Source organism: Danio rerio, chromosome 11 (genome assembly GCF_049306965.1).
Source record: "Danio rerio strain Tuebingen ecotype United States chromosome 11, GRCz12tu, whole genome shotgun sequence".
Lineage (NCBI taxonomy): Eukaryota > Metazoa > Chordata > Actinopteri > Cypriniformes > Danionidae > Danio > Danio rerio.
Window position 1 is genome coordinate 30,495,225 of NC_133186.1, and position 20,267 is coordinate 30,515,491.

Here is a 20,267-nt window from a genome sequence, read left to right on the forward strand (position 1 = left end):
TCTAATGCCTCTGTCACTATATATAAAGTGTGTTTTGGTTGGTGCACTGCTTGTTTAGGCTTATTCATTAAATGCTGTGTGTAATATGCCTCTGTTCTGTTTTGTTTTGTTTCTCCCCAGCTCCCTCCACTGTGTCTATTATGCATCAGGTCAGCCGTACCATTGACAGCATCACACTCTCATGGTCCCAGCCAGACCAGCCCAACGGTGTCATACTCGACTATGAGCTGCAGTATTATGAGAAGGTATCAAATGAACATGAATGTGATATTTAATAATGATATTTAGTGTATTTAAGCATATTTTGCATATTCTTTCGAGCTCATAATTATTCATTCCTCTGGCAAATTCTCACTTACTTTAACTAACAAGTTTGGATTGTTTTTTTTTTGACCGGATATGACAAAGGCGATAATAAGACGATATACAAGTGACATCATTGTGAAATATATATATATATATATATATATATATATATATATATATATATATATATATATATAATTATATATAAATTCTCAGCCTTTATTTACATTTGAAGAAAATCTTTAAGTCAGAATTTGCCTGGTATGAATAATTTCGGGCTTGACTGTATATAACAAACAATCATATTGGATCCTGTTATTAATATAAATTAAAATTATTGAAATGAAAAGGCAACAGTAACTCAAATAACCACTTGTTACAACAGAGGTAGGCAGATAAGCATCCCTGAACGCACAACACATCCAACCTTGAGGCGGATGGGCTACAGCAGCAGAATACCACACAGGGTGTCACTCCTGTCAGCTAAGAACAGGAAACTGAGGCTACAAATGCACAGGCTCACAATAATTGGTCAATTGAAGATTGGAAAAGCATTGCCTGGTGTGATGAGTCTCGATTTCTGCTGCAACACTTGGATGGTAGGGTCAGAATTTGGCGTCAACAACATAAAAGCATGGATCCATCTTGACTTGTATCAACGTTCAGACTGGTGGTAGTGGTGGTGTAATAATGTGTGGGGGATATCTTCTTGGCTCACCCTGGGCCTATTAGAACCAATTGAGCATCGTGTCAACGCCACAGCCTTCCTGAGTATTGTTGCTGACCAAGTCCATCCCTTTATGACCACAGTTCACCCGTCTTCTGATGGCTACTTGCAGCAGGATATTGCACCTTGTCATAAAGCACGAATCGTCTCAGACTAGCTTTTTGAACATGACAATGAGTTCACTGTACTCAACTGGCCTCCAAAGTCATCAGATCTCAATCCAGTAGAGCACCTTTGGTATGTGGTATGAACAGGAGATTCGTATCATGGATGTGCAGCCGACAAATCTGCATAAACTGCATGATGCTATCATGTCAATATGGACCAAAATCTCTGAGGAATATTTTCAGTACCTATGTACCTAATCTATGCCACGAAGGATTAAAGCAGTTCTGAAGGCAAAATCGAGTCCAAGCCGGTGCTAGTAAGGTGTACCTAATAAAGTGGCCGGTGATGGATATTAAAAAATGCTAAAAGTTATTTGGGAAAATGTGGTCTCTGATTTACCTTTGCTGTTTATTTGAAGGTTTGAACTGCTGCTGGGCATGAATATCAAGCTCCTGCTCTTTGTAGCATTATTACAAACACAGTCACTCTTTAAAAGACTGTTGTGGTTCGATCTGGATACCAGTGGCCTTAAATAACAGCGATTTTACTGCAGTAAAACAAACATTTCAGTAACAGATTCCTCTCTGTCAGCACGAGCCGCAGAAAACACACACATATTCTTTCAGTCTCCTGTTTCACTTGCTCTGTTACAGTGGTTGACACACATGCAGTTTAAGACAACCACACCCTTAAACACAACATGCACAGTTTGAAAGACACTTTCTGTCTTTTCTTTTTGTTAGCAATACACACAAACACACATACACAAGCTGGCGGTCCCCAGGGCTCTGCTCCTGTTCTTACTCTTTCCTCAGTATAATTCCTTTCTCAGACAGTGCTGAGGACCGCCTGTCAAAACACTCTCCTCAGACTGCAGCAAAGCTCACATCACAGAGCTCAGAAATAGAGCTGACAGGAAAAAAAGCAGAACACTCAAGTGCTACATGTATACACACACACACAAACAGAGAGAGTCCTACATTCACTGCTGGTTCTTCACTATCACTCTTTCCCTTCTTTACAAACAGACTGAAACGGCGCGACAATGGCCACAGCTTTCAGCCCAGACTAATGAATCGTGGCTGGCCTGAAAGTGTCAGCCAGCGTTCCTCTGCCCGGCACCCTCCGTCGAGCTCTCCTGATGGGGTTTGATGAGATAGATAGCCCTGTTAGAGAGCCATATGTACACTTCCGAGCCTCCGCTGTGAAATGCTGTGACCAAATCACCACTGGATTTGTAAAATTGATGTGCTTACCCTTTGCTGGTCATTCCTCTTTTTCAGGACCAGACCGAGCATAATTCGTCCATGGTTAAGAGTCAAACCAACACGGCAGTCATCCGCGGCCTCAAACCCGGAGGTATCTACGTCTTCCAGGTCCGAGCCCGAACAGTGGCTGGGTTTGGGCGGTACAGCGGAAAAATGTACTTCCAGACTATGACTGAAGGTGAGTGCGATAACAGAACTATGGCAGATTTTAGCCAAAAAAACATACTGTACATCACTGTTTTAAACGTAAAATTTATGGGAATGAATTATGAGAGTGTGATTTAGTCCATTGCATTTTCATCTTAAGGGCAAAGCTGTGTGTAATTGACTTGCTGATGCAGATAGTTCATCTAATTGTCTGATGATTCACGTTAGCGAGAAGTATCTCTAAACACTCTGCTCCCTCCGCTGCATTTTTCTGATTAGATCTAAGGGACATATTAAGATTCTGAAGGTAAACTGTTTGCTGAAGAGTGTTGTAATATTCATTTTTTATACATATATACTACTTCTCTAGGGTACTGTGTGGAATCACTAAAAAATTTCTTTTTTGTTCGGAATTGACTACTTTTATTCAGCAAAAATGCATTAAATTTATCAAAAGTTACAGACATTTAGGATGTTACTTAATATTTACTTTCAAATAATAATCAAATCCTTAAAAAGGTCATTAAAAAAATTAACTAAGTAAGTAATGGCCATACACCCAAAGCGCTTCACAGTCATGAGGGAGGGCCTCTCAATACCACCAACAGTGTGCAGCATCCACTTGGATGATGCGACTGCAGGCTCAGGACAAAAGCGCCAGTGCGCTTACCACACACCAGCTGGAGAGTGGAGAGACAGTAATAGAGCCAATTTGGTGGATGGTGATAATTGGAAGGCCATGATGGAGGGAATTTGGCCTGGACACCGGGGTTACACCTCTTTACGAGAAGTGCCATGGGATTTTTAATGGCCTTGGTTTAACATTTCATCCGAAAAACAGTGCTTACTCACAGTATAGTGTCCCCTTCACTTTACTGGAACATAAGGACTCAAACAGACCGCAGGTTAAGTGCCCCCTGCTGGCCTCACTTACACCACATCCAACATCAACCTAGTTTTCCCGTGTGGTTTCCCATCAGGCTCAACCCTGCTTAGCTTCAGTGAGTAACCAGTCTTGGGCTGCAGGGTGATATAGCTGTGGCACAATGTTTTCTGTTAAGAAATGTTTACTTAATCAAATTGGTAATTGTAATGATTCTGAAGGCGTCACAGTGGCGCAGTGGTTAGAACAATTACCTCACAGCAATAAGGTCGGGCTTGGGTAAGCTAAATTGTCCGTAGTGTATGTGTGTAAATAAGTTTGTATGGATGTTTCCCAGTATTAGGTTGCAGCTGGAAGGACATCTGCTGCGGGGACACATATGCTGGATAAGTTGGTGGTTAATTCCGCTGTGGTGACCCTAAATTAATAAAGGAATTAAGCCGAAAAGAAAATAAATGAACCATAATGATTCTGAATTTATCTTAAACTGATGACTGAAGAAATGACTCTTCGGATATATTATTGTTATAATTCTATAAAAGTTTTACTGCATTATGATCATGCAACCTTTTAAAATATATTTACAAATTATATATTATTATATATATATAATATATAAATATATTAATGAATTTAAACAGAATTATACATTCAGTAAACAATATCCTGAGCCGAAATATGTACAGTAAGGTAAATTTAGATTCTCACACAATACATATTTCATTAATGAGTATAACTAAATTAATTTATATAAATTAAAATGTAAAGTTTTATTAAAAGAAATCCAAAAAAGTGTGAATAGTGTTTTCAAGATTTTACAAATAGATTACTGGTCAAATCCACATCTAAAAAAACACAAATTAAAGAAGGTGTTTCTTAATGTTTCATGATTTTACTGCTTATTGTATTTTTATCAGCTCATTTAACAGTTATTTTAAAACTATATATGTTTTAATATTGCTTTCTATGTGTAGTTAGAGCATATTTTGGATTCTGTCGCACTTCCAAAGCACTGCAGAAAAAGAATAGTAGCTGAAACGTATCATTGGATGGCAGCCCTTCCCAGATCTCCTCATTCAGAGGCAGCCACTTCACTCATGCCTTCTCACTTTCTAAGCTGCTTATTACGAGCAGGGAGTCAGAATAAGTCTGATCTATCCTCTCTCTGCTGGCATGATGAGAGACAGCAACTCAGCCAGGTGATCCAAACATGCCAGCAGGATGCGCTCACTTTGACTGCTTTAACCAAGAGGTTTAAAACCGATTAAACAGGAAGTTATGGTGCGGCTGAATCCACAAGAGATCAGACGAACTTCAGCTTTTTGTTTGCTCACTACATCAGCTTTTAGGGGCTCAGAGCAAGTGTTTAAAGTGGTTGCACACTAACAGCGTACGCAGCCTCTAGAGTTGCAGATTGAGCCCAGGGGTTTGTCTGCATTGTGAACGAATAGTCTGTAATTATAAACAACTAGAGGAGAACGGGAAAGGTAGGCAGGAGTGGAAGGAAAAAAGAAAGTTCCCCAGGCTTTCCCAGCATCCCAATCCGTCTGTCTTGCACCAACACACACCACGTTTCCTCTATCGCATGCCCATATGCTGCTGGAGCCGAGGAGTCTAACCGTACGGCCCCATCTGCCTGAAGGTGTCTCACTTAGGGCTTCCTGTCCCAGATTCCCCACCGCGGAAGTGAGGAAGTGAGGGTCTCTCACCTGTGTAGACTTACACTGCAGGACTTCTCCGCCTCAGTGGAGTCTCAACTTGCTTCAGGCTGCATCAGATGTAGAGACACTCTGCTGGGGTTTGTCAGGAAGCACTAACTTTTCGATATGTGTTTGTTTGCGCCTACAGAGGAGTACAACACTAGCATTCAAGAGAAGCTGCCTCTCATCATTGGCTCGGCGGCTGCTGGTCTGGTCTTCCTCATTGCGGTGGTGGTCATCATCATCGTGTGCAACCGGTGGGTTCCTCTCACTTTGCTTTAAACGTGTAAACCATTAGCATAGCTTCCTCCCAATTATACCAGCGACATGTTCAAATCTTGCCTTTTTGTCCTCATTTGCTTCATTAGAGGACATTTACAGAGCAGCAGAGCTCATAAAACATGCTTAATGATGAGGTTGTGTTAACAAGATGATCGTGAGGAGTTGTAAGTGTTGCTTTCATGGCTTTAGCACTTTTTAAAATTGTAAAAGTAGAGCTTTTTGGGTTTGTTCCTGCAGACGGGGATTCGAGAGAGCGGATTCAGAGTACACAGACAAGCTGCAGCACTATACCAGCGGCCACAGTGAGTACTTTGACAGTACTATACACAAACTATAGGGGCTTTCGTGATGGGTATTTATAGGAACCAGTGCCCTGAGAACTAAATTTTCCCCTTAAGCCATTTTCCTGTTTGCACTTTGAACTATACAATGGCTGACAGTAACTTAGATCCTACTCTGATTTAGGAGCTAATTTATGTCACCAAAGAAAACAAAAAGCCTTAAAAGCATTTTATGTATACCATGGTTGGAAATGAATAGGGTCTAGTGACACAAATACCACCAAAATAAAGGATATTGCACACTAAATCTGAAATTTTTGTCCATGATTTTTCATGTTAAAAAATAAACTTGACCTCACATTGTATGAAACCACTTGACACTTTCGTCCATCATAAAAAATTCGAACTAGCTTCAATTTTATTACTGTTTTTTTGCATATAAAAAAGCATTTTGAGAGGTGTTTTGACAGTTCAGGGCTAGAAGCAAAAGGCAAAATACAAAATGCCGTCTCTTTAGCCACATATCACTTCATGACAAACATAGTGTGTAATATAGACTCTGTTTAGGGAAACTAAATTTGCAGCATGGTGCCGTAACACGAGTAATGTTCTATCTACACATTAACAAAATATTACCACACAACATACATCATCTTTAGATGCATCTCCCTCTCCGTTGGACTCATTTAATGACCTAATGGCCGCCATTATATAAAATAATTTCTAATTTTATTTGTCCTGCAAATAGGAACTCTAAAACAAAGTCCTAATGACAGCAGCTTCAACACAGTTTACAATGGGTGATCCGGGTTACATAGGACACCCTAAACTCTCTTTAAAACTTAATTATGGTAAATTAGTATTAGTCTAGTTTGGTTAAAACCAATGATCTTACCTGCCACTTTCACAAGGCTACTCAAATTGTTCTTATTTGACAAACTCAGATTACCGTATCAAGCTACATATAAGACAGAATATGGCGGACAGTTGAGATCCCATATGCTGGATTATGTGACTGGTGCACCTCTTCCCTGCTGCTGCTTGATGTGTGTGTGTCCAAACATTTGATGTACTCATGATCATTATAATACCCTTATGGTCCGCTTCATTCTGTTGCTCCAATAAGTCAATGCGGCCAGCATCTATTATGTTTGTAACATTATAGGTACAGTCTGTGTTTTTTTTTTTTTTGTTTTTTTTTTACGTATATAATTGTGTGAATTATCACAAGCAATGTTGAAAAATTCCACTGATTTCCTGAAGTAAACTTTGCATTTGGGAATAATCCAGCACAGCTCTTTGATAATGAGCAAAACTCTCCTTCTAGTATTGGATAAACACAATATGTAGCCTATTGCTCTTTCTTTTTCTTTCCTAGTAATGGATTTGTGGACGTGACAAATATTTTGGATATGAATATGAAAAAAAACACATACAAAAATGTCGGACTTCAGTGTGCAAAGACCTTAAGGGTCCAAGAAACCAATTGTCCCTGCACAAAAAAACGTAAAAATGTAAAGCCAAACGTGACATATAATTGTGCCAATTGATGACATTACATTTAGAGCTGTACATGTGGAATCCGATTTGTTTTACAAGTTTTTTCCCTAGCCTTATATGCAAACATAAACGTTTGACTTTTAGGCATTTAGGTTATTTTTTTTCATCAAAATTATGTAGTGCTACATTGAAATGAATAACATAAATGACATACTATTTTAACTGCTGGTTATTGTTAATTGTTAGTGTTCTGGTTGTGTAGTTATTTAAATTTAAGATAAATCTGGCTTAAAAGACAAAACAGATACTATTAATAAAGGGGAAAAAAAAGGATAACAATTTCATGTACTTTATACTGTATTTCAGAGTTTAAACACAGTAAAACTGCATAAAATGTGATAATGCTCGAATTTAAAACAATTGTTTTTTGTTTTATTCTGGTGATATCAAGGCTGTATGTCCAACATCCATACTACTACAGGGCACAGAATCACACAATCCCTAATCATTCCACTTATTGCTGTCTTATTGTCATCAGTGTTGGACATAGCTTTCATAAACACTAAAAGCATACAGTATGTGTTTTATAACCCACAGACATTTGACATATTTTCACTTCACTACTTTTTTTTATTTATATCATGCTGTACACTAACAAACACTCACTAATGCACTCTTTCTCTCTTTACTGCTTGCCCACCTCAAACAATTCTGTTTATCTGCCTCTTTCTCTTTCACCATCAAACACACCTCTGTCTCGAAGCTGGACCTTGCTTTCTCAAGATTCATCTGCAAAATATTAATCCCACAGCTTCCCTCAAAATCCCATCAGAGAGAGCATTAGCCACTTCCCCTGGAAGCGATTTCGCTGTTCGTCTTTGTTCTTTCGCTCGGTTCTTTTTCAGCCTCTTGTTTATTTTCCCATCAAAGCAGTACACAAAGCTAATGCAAGAAAAAGCTCAACGCCAGGTGTTTCAAAGTTAGTAAGATCCATCAAAGATTAGTCATAAAATGAGCAATACTTCAGTAAATACCATCTTAGCCTCGGAGTGCTGTTCCATTTATAGAAATAAATCTTTAAGATTCTCTCGAGGCAATAATTTAAAGCTAAGCTCGCTCGCTTGCTCGCTCTCTCTCCCTCCGAGGGCTTAAAGTTTATCTCTCTCTTGCTCACTCTGCTGAATGAAAATGGTTTGGCACTTTTCCTCAAGTTTTATTTTTCCCTGCCCTTACTTATCAGTTTAAACAGCTTTTATGCTGTGTAATCAGTGGTAAAGAACTGCTGTAAATGCTCTATTTATTGAAATAATTTCTAGAAGAGTGTGGGGCCAGGAAAGCCAAGGTCAGAAATCATCCATTAGTGCTCGAGAGAAGAAAGGGCTCTTAATCTCAGTCTTCATACTCGTGTTTGTCTAGTTCACTCCTTCTCTTTATTTGTCTTACAGCTTTTTTCTCTTTCTCTCTCTCTTTTTAATCTTACTGGCATAGTCTGCCAAAAAATACATTCTCTCTCAATTTTTTTAGTCTCATGTCTTTCCAAACCTGTATTTTGTGGAAAAAGGAGAGATTCTGTATGCATATCATGAAGGGGGAATGGGTTCATTGATATTCATTGTGTGGAGAGAGCAGCATGAACATCCTGCTAAACATTCCCTTTTGTACTCCACTGAAGACCGAAAGCTATATGAGTTTAGAATGACGTGAGGGTGAATAAATGATGACAGATTTTCATTTTGGGGTGAGCTATCCCTCAAAACAGTGAGATCTTCTCAGAAGAACGTTCATCCACTACAGCCTCATGAATTTGTTATAGTTTGACGTTCACAAATCCTTTGATGTCGACTGCCATTCACTTCTCTCACCCTATCTATCTTCTCCTCGTCTGTTGCAAGAGCACATTTATCAATTCCAAAACCGTCTGTGCAGCCAGATCACCAATAATAAAATCTCCCCAGCTGCATGAAAACACTGTCTACTAAAATGCCTTCGGATAGATTTGGAACCGAGAGGCTGAATAATCGGATTTAAGGCAAGTCCCCAAACACTTAAGTTCACCATAAGCCAATTTACCTGCAATCAAAAGTCATTTGATTGGCAGCAATGGAAATAGCTGATATGTGTTCTCCATCGGGGACTGACACCCCCAAACTCATACATATATTAAAACACCTTATCTTTCTCTTGGCGAACGCTGTTATCCTCCATTGACTGCAGTCAGGAGCTGTTCCAAATCTAATGCTCCGAATACAAAGAATAGCTGAATTCCCAGAGACCCTCATCGCTAATACATTCTCACACTTGCAGTACTGCAGTCTTTAAGCAGCATTAGTTGTTTTTTATTTGTTTTTAATATTAAAGTTGTTTTCTATATTTTCAAGTGTCACCAGGAATGAAGATCTACATCGATCCGTTCACCTATGAAGACCCCAACGAAGCTGTAAGGGAGTTTGCAAAGGAAATTGACATCTCATGTGTGAAAATCGAGCAAGTCATTGGAGCAGGTAATCAAACCTCCAAACGTCCAGCAGTGTAGTTTGTTTGTTTTGTGTGTGTGTGTGTGTGCTTTGACCTAAAGTACAAATCACATGTCTCTGTTCTTAGGGGAGTTTGGAGAGGTCTGCAGTGGTAACCTGAAGCTTCCAGGGAAGAGGGAGATGTTCGTGGCCATCAAAACGCTGAAGTCAGGTTACACAGAGAAGCAAAGGCGGGACTTCCTGAGTGAAGCAAGCATCATGGGGCAGTTCGATCACCCTAATGTCATCCATTTAGAAGGAGTGGTGACAAAGAGCAGCCCGGTCATGATCATCACAGAGTTTATGGAGAACGGCTCACTGGACTCTTTCCTCAGGGTGAGTAGTTTGTCGTTTTTGTTTAGACTACAGTATACTCTAGGTTTATTTAATTATATTTATATATAATAATATATATTTTATTTTATTGTTTTCTTTTAATGATCAGTATCAATTGACATTCGATTTTGTAGGGACTCTTTTTCTGTTTTCTGTGGCCTAAAATGGCTGATTTTGATCTTGCTTTTTAAAACTTGCAACCACATTTGTGATTTTTTTTTGTTCTTTTTTGCAGTTTTTTGTTTTGCAGTAAAACAAATTTTAAATACCACAGACACATCTTTATTACAGTTTTATTACCTTTATACCTCAACTGATATAAATAACACAACTTAATTCTAATGTTTTTTAAGGGTAACCAAATAACAGTGAAACTATATATATATTTGGAAATATTTGGTTGCCTAATATTCTCTCTGACAAACACAAATGGTCCAATCATATTGTAGATAATATTATTGTTTTATTCATGTTTTAAATTCAGTTGGATTACTTTCATCATGACTTGTGTGGCTGTCACCATAGCAAATTTTGAATCACCTCAACAGATCAATTCAAGTACTTTACTATAGTATGGTTCAAAAACACTGTAGTATATACTATATATTTCTATGGTGTTGTTTCATGTGATATATCCCACCTTAATGCATTGTTCTAGCAGCATTCTATTTGCAGCATTTTTTTTTAAATTTGCAGAGTTTGCTTGATTTTGCAAACCTGGAGGGACTGATTATGTATTTAAAATGTTCATCTGCAATTATATATATGTCAAATTCTGACCCTACCATCCGAATGTTGCAGCAGAAATCAAGACTCACCAGTCCAGGCAACATTTTTTCAGTCTTCTATTGTCCAATTTTAGTGGGCCTGTGTGAATTGTAGCTTCAGTTTTCTGTTCTTAGCTGACAGAAGTGGAACTCGGTGTGGCCTTCTGCTGCTGTAGCCCATTCGCCTCAAGGTTGGATGTGTTGTGCGTTCAGAGATGCTCTTCTGCATACTTTAGTTTTAACAAGTTGTTATTTGAGTTACTGTTGCTTTTCTATCAGCTGGAACCAGTCTGGCCATTCTCCTTTGGCATCAATAAGGCATTTGCACCAGCAAAACTGCCGCTCACTGAATATTTTCTCTTTTTGGACCATTCTCTGTAAACCCAAGAGTGGTTGTGCGTGAGAATCCCAATAGATCAGCAGTTTCTGAAATACTCAAACTAGCCAGTCAGACACCAACAACCATGTCACATTTAAAGTCACTGAAATCACAACTGCAGCAGATCGTCTTGACCATGTCTACATGCCTAAATGCATTAAGTTGCTGCCATGTGATTGGCTGAAATTTGCGTTAATGAGCAGTTGGACATGTGCACCTAATAAAGTGGCCAGAGAGTGTATGTACATATAGTATAGGCAAGGTTTTAACAAAAGTCTGATAAAAAAATTCTAATAATGCCTGAGAATGACATACAACATTGATATTTTTGTGTAAGCATCTAATGATAACTTGTGATAGCTTATGTGTTTTCAGTTGGATTCTAATATTGTGTATGCCTAGTACTTCAATGCAAAAAAAAAAAAAAAGGGCAGGAAAATGTAAGTGAACAGGTCTAGACAATAACTCACAAACTCATGAATCTTTTTTTTAAACTATTCCTTTTAAACAAAGCTCATGAATGAACTAATTCACTGTAATAATATGGATTTTCCTGTTTTAGCACAAGCTACGTAACATAAGCATGTTTCAAATTCCAGTTGTATTGAAGTGATAATCTGACATCAGCAGGTGTGTATGCACATCAGCATGCTCAACATCATACAAACGTTCCCTCCTAATTTCTCATGCTGTCCATCAGGTAATTCTCCACAGGGTCTCTCCGTAATACCCAGCTGCCCCCCTGCAGCAAAACATCTACTCTCGGTATTGATTCCAGCTGTAGCACTGTTGTAATAAGCTCAATACTCTTCCATTCATCTCCACGGGTTGCCACACTAACGTTTGCTTTAAGACGCTCTCTTTAAAGAAATCGTTGAATTGTTGCTCTGTGGTTAGTCATGCCCTCATTTCACATTGGTCACGCTCTCTCGGCCACGTTTTCTGCATTACAAGCATCAGATGAGCAGTGTGTGTCTTATAAACCGAGCCACCATATGTGCTTCTGACCTATATCTCAAAACACACCGGATGTGTTTTAATCTACATTGTAACTCTCTGCAGCTTCCTGCAACCGCATTCAGATGAATAACCAAATGCGAGAATCATCCAATCCCCCTGTTTTCCAACAGGCGTGGGGGATGAGAAAAAAACGCCACTGTCACCCTTTGACTGGCACGCGTCAATTTGATTTCATTGCAGAGCTGATGCGGATAAAATAGGCGTTTGGATCCCTTGATCGCTGCTAATTGGCCTCGCTGTGTGTTGCGTCCAAAAAATGTCTTTGATTTATGTAAATATGTAATCATCGGGGAAGGAATGATTTATTTTGCTCATTAGCGAGGTCTTGCCTCTGATCTATCACAAGCGAAAACTTATTTTATCCTTGACACGTAGCTTTTTGGGGTGTTAGGCTCAGGAAGTGTAATTATCTGAAACAAAAAACCTCCATGATTACGGCGTTTAAACGACGGCGAGTAAGCAGGAACCAAACGACCCAACATTTGTTAGACATTCGAACTGAATTTATTTCTTCTCACCACAATCAGATCCAGCGCTCACAAACCTCTATAAGTGTGAGGTTCTTATGTTATTTTAGCTGTTTGGTGAGGCTCGTGTTTATACTTGCTCGTTACAGAACGCACATGCCCAACCGTGCCATCGCGTGAGGAAATGACTGATGTTTGGTAATGTTAGTCGAAGTAAGAGTGACAAATTACAACACCTCATAGGTTAGGTTTACTTTGGGTTCAAATCCTGCGCTAAAAAAATTTAAAAAGACCGGCTAATGTTTTTTTTTCTTCTTTTTAGCTCTCATAATGTCTGTTCGGTGGTAGACAAGAGCTTTGAAACCTCACAAATCTTTGTGCAGCTGCACAATTGTGTTGTTTTTGCAAAACTGTCATCCATTTCTGACAGAACGCTGAATTCTTTGAAAACAACACGCCTCTGTTGTGGCACCTCTCTATGACAGCGGATGACAACATTGTGTGTTAGTGCAAAAGCGCTAGTATATGAGTCTGATGGAGCTCTTGTAAGACAAGACAGAGAAAGAGAGAGGCAGATTCAATGCTAACCTGTCGTTCTTGCACTGATCCTACTTCCAATATTGTTTCAAGCCGGATTAAGGAGCAAAAGGGAGAGAAATTCAAAAAGGTGTGCTAACGAAAAGTTTCAAACAGATTTGAGAAACGTCAAACTGAAAACTTAAGCGCAGCTTCACAGAACCGACACCAAAGACGTGTCTGAGAAGAAACGGCAGGGATAGAAAAATTCAGTGTAATCAGAAGAGAAAGAATGTTTGCCTCGCTCAGACTGCAGATCCAAATAACTTCGGGGGCGAAGAATCCCTCCAATTAAACTATAGGCAAACACTGTGAGCAGATTAGAGTGCCAGGCTGTATTTGCGAAGGATTTCAGCTTTATGAATAATGGATGGCGCTTAATTGCGGTGGAGGGTGAGGAGAAGTTCGATTCGAAGTCAGCTTAACATGGGGGAAGGGTTTGAGCGTGACACATGCTGCTCAGAGGAAGGGTTTGCATGAGACACAGAATAAAGACATCTCGTGGCTCTTTCGTCCACTGTCTAGGTATTTCCGTCTGTCTCCACTTGTCGCGTGCGTGTCTGTCCGCACTGCGCCTGCTGTGTTGTCTCCTCTGATCAGAAGCTGAACGCTGCTCGCCTCACGACTGTCTGCGGAGGGTCTGCAGATTAAAGCAGCTGCAGGCACAGCTGGGTCAGAAACTGCTGGACCTCCTCATGTGCAAAGAGCTTTCTGACCACCATAGTCAACAGCTGTAAGATTTGCCACGGCCTCCATTGATCATCAGATGTCTGATCTAGCATCACGTAGCATAAACTCTACCAATCCTCACCAGAGCGTTTGCACAGCCAAACCCAATCCCGGCTTGACTTGATGCATTGTGTTCAGACTCTGGTCTTATCCGACAGGGCAAACTAGATATTAACCGTGATTTCCACAGCTTTATTCTTGCATTATTGTTGTTGTTTTGGATTTATAGGTTGCCCAGAAGAGATAACTGTTGCAGTTTCATATAAGCTGAAGTATTTTGGATTGACAAAATATGTTTTTGTGCCCATTTCACTTTTAAAGAAGACTTTTAAAAGAAGCAGAGCTTTTATATGAAAACATAACACCCAGTAGTTATTTATGTTATTATCTGTGTTATTACCTGATACCAACTAGAACATGCACCAAAACACTAGCAAACAATACGGCAATTACAGTATACAGCACCATCAAAAAAAATCTCAACCAGACTAATAAAGTAAGAAACAAAATAGAATGACATGTAAAAGGAAAGGGGAAAAAAATTACTGAAAAAAAAAACATTATTACAGAGACATTATTAAAATTGTATATATCTAAGGAAGGGCTCCCATATTTTATCATACATCTTTTGTTAGCCGAATCTAGAGAAACATAACCTTTCCAGCTTGAGGGCAGGACCCATTTCAGCTAACCATACAAAAACAAAAAAAACTAGAGGTGTCGTGGATTTCCACTCTGTCAGAATTAGGTCAAGTTAGAACCTGGTCTGAACATCTAAACATTGCTAATTCCAAATCAATTTTAATGTCTATTTCAAAAGCCTTGTAATAAAGTTTTCCAAAATTCATGTACTTCTCGACAGGACCAGAATATATTAGTTTTAAGCATCTTAATGTTAATTGTAACATTATCAATACAACTTTTGATCAAAATAAATTGTAAAAAAATATTACTTAATGTGTATTATTTGAAATATTATTTAACACAATTTGAGCTAATGGTAGAACAGCTGTATGTTTAACTAACATCAACAAATATGAATAAATTCAGTAAATTTTTTATTTACGCATTACCTAATGTTAACTAATATACCTTACTATTCAACAATATCAAAATAAATGATACACTTACAGCAAATTACATAGTTGGCTTTGCTTTAGTGTAATAATGTTTGTTTTTTCTCATTGAGAAATATAATTCTTAAATATTAAAATTCATGCTAAATGTATAATATTATCACTACTTAAAGGACTTCATGTCTTGACTAAGTTGTTTTAATTTTTTTTTTTTTACAGCAAAATGATGGCCAGTTCACTGTGATTCAGCTGGTGGGCATGTTACGAGGGATCGCCTCTGGAATGAAGTACCTTGCAGACATGAATTATGTGCACCGGGATCTGGCCGCACGCAACATCTTAGTTAACAGTAACCTCGTTTGCAAGGTGTCCGATTTCGGACTCTCTCGCTTCTTGGAGGATGACACGTCTGACCCTACATATACCAGTGCTCTGGTGAGAAGTCATTTTAGTTTATTTTGCGACTTATATACAAACTTGTGCTTTGATTTGAGATGATTTGATGTTTTGATTTGGGTTTATACAGGGGGGGAAGATCCCTATTCGATGGACCGCCCCGGAGGCCATTCAGTATAGGAAGTTCACCTCTGCCAGTGATGTATGGAGCTATGGGATAGTCATGTGGGAGGTGATGTCATATGGAGAGCGACCATATTGGGACATGACCAATCAGGATGTATGTACCTCAACACTTATGTTACCATTCAAATGTTTAGGTTCTTTAAGATTAATTTTATTAATTAATGTTATATTTTCCAATAACTGATTTCTGGTTTAATATTATGTTTTAATATCATTTAAAATATCATTTAATTCTGTGATGGCAAAGTTAATTATTCAGCAGCCATTACACTACGTCTTCAATGTAACATGATTATTTTTAAATCGTTGTAATGTGCTGTTTTGGTGACCTAATTATTAATGCTATAAACAGTTGTGCTGCTTAATATCCTTAATTAAAAATACTAATAAGATTATTTGATATATATTACTTATTTATACATAGATATTAAACATCTCAAATGTTTAAGCAATGTCTATGCTTATTTGTCAGTTTGTTTCATGTTTAAAACATACAAATACCTAGCTTTTTATACAATCATTTATATTTAAGCTACTTATTTGATTCTTCCAGTTTCCGCTCCAACCTCATAACCTTTTCAGTGCTCCACATCCTCAGTCTTTATTAGGTATAACCGCTCATTTCTTCTTTTTAAACCATTTTCCAATAGAGGCACTGTCAAACACTCCTGCCAGAGGCTGTTGGTCGGTTGCCATATGTTAGCGCGTGATAGATGAATGCTGTGCAGCTATGTTGAATCAGAGGGTAAGGTAAACAGCAGAGAGAGCACGTCGTAAATCTGCCCATGTGCTGCTCTGCTGTGTACGAGGCCAAACCTCAGACCCCAAACACTGCATGAGCACAATCAGTCTTTGCAGAAACAGCCGCACCGATCATCACATCACATTGGCCTCAGAATGCAGAAGAAGGGATTTGCGTCAAAAGATCACACTTTAAGCATTTAAATGAGAGGTTTGAACTGTATTTGTGGAGATTGTGTGCTTTTGGAGACAGTGTCTTCAAGCTATTGTCTGTGTTTTGTGTCAAAAGGGAGCATTAGCTCTCTTTATGCGAAGGCTTCCACAAAAATTCACCTGTACTTCACACTCCTCTCCTGGTGAACAAAAAGATGATTTGACATGCAAAGCACGGTGCCACATCGAAACAGTCCCTGCCCTTGAAGAGAGCTCCCATTTCTAGCATCCCTCTGGGTGGCTGGGAAAAGGCAAATTATGGGTCCAGATAATGAAAATAGTTTCAAATTGAAAGTGTGAACGCTAATGCGCTAAGAGGGAGCGCAGATCTCACCAGTTATCTTATTAGCAGCTCCAGATAGCGTCACGGTCCTCCCATCGGGCTGGCCGTTTGAGGCGCCTGAATGAGATTAATCAGGCCTTGAATGGAGCGCCGTAATGGCTACGATAATGAGCTAGGGAACGACGGGTCTCACTCGGGTCCTGCTCGCACTTTCCACTTCATGGCCGCCGTGCATCTCGTTTTTTTAGCCACCGAGGCTGCTGGAAGCGTCTTGTTTCATTCAAATGTGACGGAACATCCATCAGTGTCTGTTTTGCACATTTAGTGACGCTACCCAGTTAATTAACTGGAGCTGTACTTAAGTTTTATTAAAGTGACGTTCTTGATTTCCTGTTACAACTCGCAGCGCATTTTCAACTGTAGAATTTAGTCAGCGTGTAGATTACAGGCCATGTGTTAATCATATTTAATCTGACAGATGTTGCATGATTGGAAATAAGCAGGGCGGGCAGGAGCCAGACTCAGCCTGAACGCTGCCAAATAAACTTTGTAACTCTAAGACCGCACTTTTTCCACGTTTGATCAGAGAGGAAATGCTTGTACTGCCAAATTGTTGTTATCAGCACCTTTATAATCGAGATCTATTAGCTGATTTAGGAGGCATTTAGATAGCAGCTGACTGCGACCGCTTATTTATAGTTTGTGTATGTGTGTGTGTGTGGTTGTGTAAGTGTGAAGGGTGAGTGGGATCATGTGTGTGTTTGCGGCCAATGACAAATGGCTTCCTTGTGTCCCCCTAAGACCCAGATAATGATCACAGTGCATTTATGAAGACTGCAGATCAATCCTCTGTCTCCTGCGGTGTTACACTCCCCTCCACCACCCAGACGCTGGCGCGCATTTACCGCCAACTGCCTTGCACCATGCCGACAGATCCTATCACAATAACATTTCATGGCAATATATTACAATAAATTGAATACAATATGCCTTCTGTACATTTACATTACAATTCCCAGGATTCAACTTCTACTGATAGTGATTAAACACTCACTTATAATGTTACACATCGCAAGCTGTTATGTGTAATAACCAACATAACATTCACCAGCATAGAGAAAGAAAAAAAAAACAGATTTTATATTGTAAAGCTGTAAAAGCTGACAGACTGGAACATTAAGCTTTGGTGCTTATGCAAGAAACCTGAGTTCAAATCTGGCTAATGTCATTTCCCGTAACACCCCTCCCTCTTTCCCTCCATCATTTATCACCTGTCATTGAAGTTTTAATAAACAGCACTTGAGATGCAACAAGCGTATCTTTCTCCGCCCTTTTTTAATAAACAGCTCGAGACCCTCACAGTTGTGTGTCTCCCTCTGCAGGTCATCAACGCCATTGAGCAAGACTACCGGCTGCCCCCTCCGATGGACTGCCCCAGTGCCCTCCACCAGCTCATGCTGGACTGCTGGCAGAAAGACCGCAACAACAGGCCTAAGTTCAGCCAGATTGTCAACAATCTGGACAAAATGATTCGTAACCCCAACAGCCTGAAGGCCATGACTCCGCTGTCATCAGGGTGAGTTAGAAAACATGAAGAGTGCAGTGGGCTAGGCCGGTATAAGGTTTTGACAGTATGATAACCTTGGATAAAAATGTCACGGTATCACAGTAGTGTGATTACTTGCCTAAAATACTGTTAAAGTCAGAATTTTTAGCCCCGTTTATTTTTCCCCAATTTCTGTTAAAAGAAAAAAAAAATCCACACATTTCTAAACATAATAGTTTTAATAACTCATCTCTAATAACTAATTTATTTTATCTTTGCCATGATGACAGTAAATAATAGGTGCGTTCGACTTCATGCAGCGCTGCGCAGATCGATCGAAATCTGTCTTAAAGCGGTGCATTCTGGTTAGAAATCTTGTCCGGATTGATGCTGCGCCGACGCCACGTGACTGTCACATGTGGCATCAAAGTACCGCGACAGCGCTCCGAGATCAGACGGCAAACTCAGACCATGCAGCTTCTGGAGAGCGACTGCAGGAGCTTTGATGACGACACCGATATTACACGATTGGCCAAGTTCACCACATGACAACAAACACGTGTATTTCGGGTTTATAATTGGACAAATTCCGATTCAAAAGTTTCAAAACAAACAATTCACTTTTCACACCCTCTCTATCCTGTACACATCTTGCTTATTAAAAGACTACAAATATTTTACTGCGGTATCATCTTTTGTTAAATAATCTGGTTATAAAGGTTAGCTTGTTTGCACAGGTTTATTTTTTAACTTTTTTATACAGACTATTTACTGCATTCATCTCCATGAACGATTTAAATGATATATTTTAGTGTATATTTTAGTGAATAACCTAAATATGAACTCAAATAAGTCTTACAGACTTGAAATAAGAAAATCATCATCATTGATCCTGCCACCCTAAAGCTCTCTTAACAAATTAAAGTAAAGAACTATTTTATTAAATAATTATAAAATGGCTTTATTATTATAATATAAATATATATTTTATTTTCTGTCTAGCAGTTTAAAGGCAACCTGCTCTTTCTGGGAAACTTCTACATAGCTCACTTATTTTACCTTTTGTTCTTTTCAACACAATCTTTTTGGATTAAAATGATTTTTTGAAAATTCCTTCATCATCCAAAATAATCTCATTTATTAAGACCTAATCAAAACACCTTGTTTTGCTTTTTACATGGGAAATTTTTATATCTATAAATGTACATATATGTAAACCCTTTTTTAGCAGATTCAAACAAGAAGTATTAGCCTAAAGATTGATGTTAACTCCTAGAATTTATGCTTATTGCTTTGTATTTAATAGACCTGTTCGTTTTTATGTTTATATTAACCTCTCATTTCCTCTTATTTCTCTCATGCATTTGTTATATATTTTATTCATAATTCTCTCTTATTGTTTAAAAAGGAACTACAGTTTGAAGAGCCTGTATTCTGTTTTATTTGTAAATGTTTTGTTGTTATAAATAAAAATAACAAAAAAAAAATATGATGACGCCATGTGATCGGTCATCATGACTGCAGCAACTTTGAGTCCCGAAGTGTCCAGCTGTCCGTCTTGACGGCTCCGTTTTCAACTCCGCCCCGCCTGCGCTCGGCTAATCTCGTTGATCACCGGCTGCAGCTGAGCTTCATGTCGAACGCACCTAATATTTGACTAGATATTTTTCAAGACACTTCTATACAGTTTAAAGTGACATTTAAAGGCTTAACTAGGTTAATTAGGTTACCAAGACAGGTTAGGGTAATTAGGCAAGTTATTGTAAAACGATGGTTTGTTCCGTAGACTATCAAAAATATATATAGCTAATCATTTTGACCTTAAAATGTTTTTGTT

General features: G+C 38.8%; 1 protein-coding gene across 11 annotated transcripts in view; it reads left to right on the forward strand.

Moving 5' to 3' along the window:
- ephb2b (eph receptor B2b) overlaps positions 1–20,267 on the forward strand; it is a 258,150-nt gene that overhangs the window by 227,145 nt on the left and 10,738 nt on the right. For all 11 annotated transcript variants that reach the window (XM_073915884.1, XM_073915888.1, XM_073915881.1 and 8 more), the window contains 9 exon segments: positions 121–245; positions 2,425–2,587; positions 5,288–5,396; positions 5,659–5,723; positions 9,581–9,703; positions 9,804–10,051; positions 15,285–15,500; positions 15,592–15,741; positions 18,267–18,460. In XM_073915884.1, coding sequence (XP_073771985.1) covers positions 121–245; positions 2,425–2,587; positions 5,288–5,396; positions 5,659–5,723; positions 9,581–9,703; positions 9,804–10,051; positions 15,285–15,500; positions 15,592–15,741; positions 18,267–18,460 — 1,393 coding nt within the window.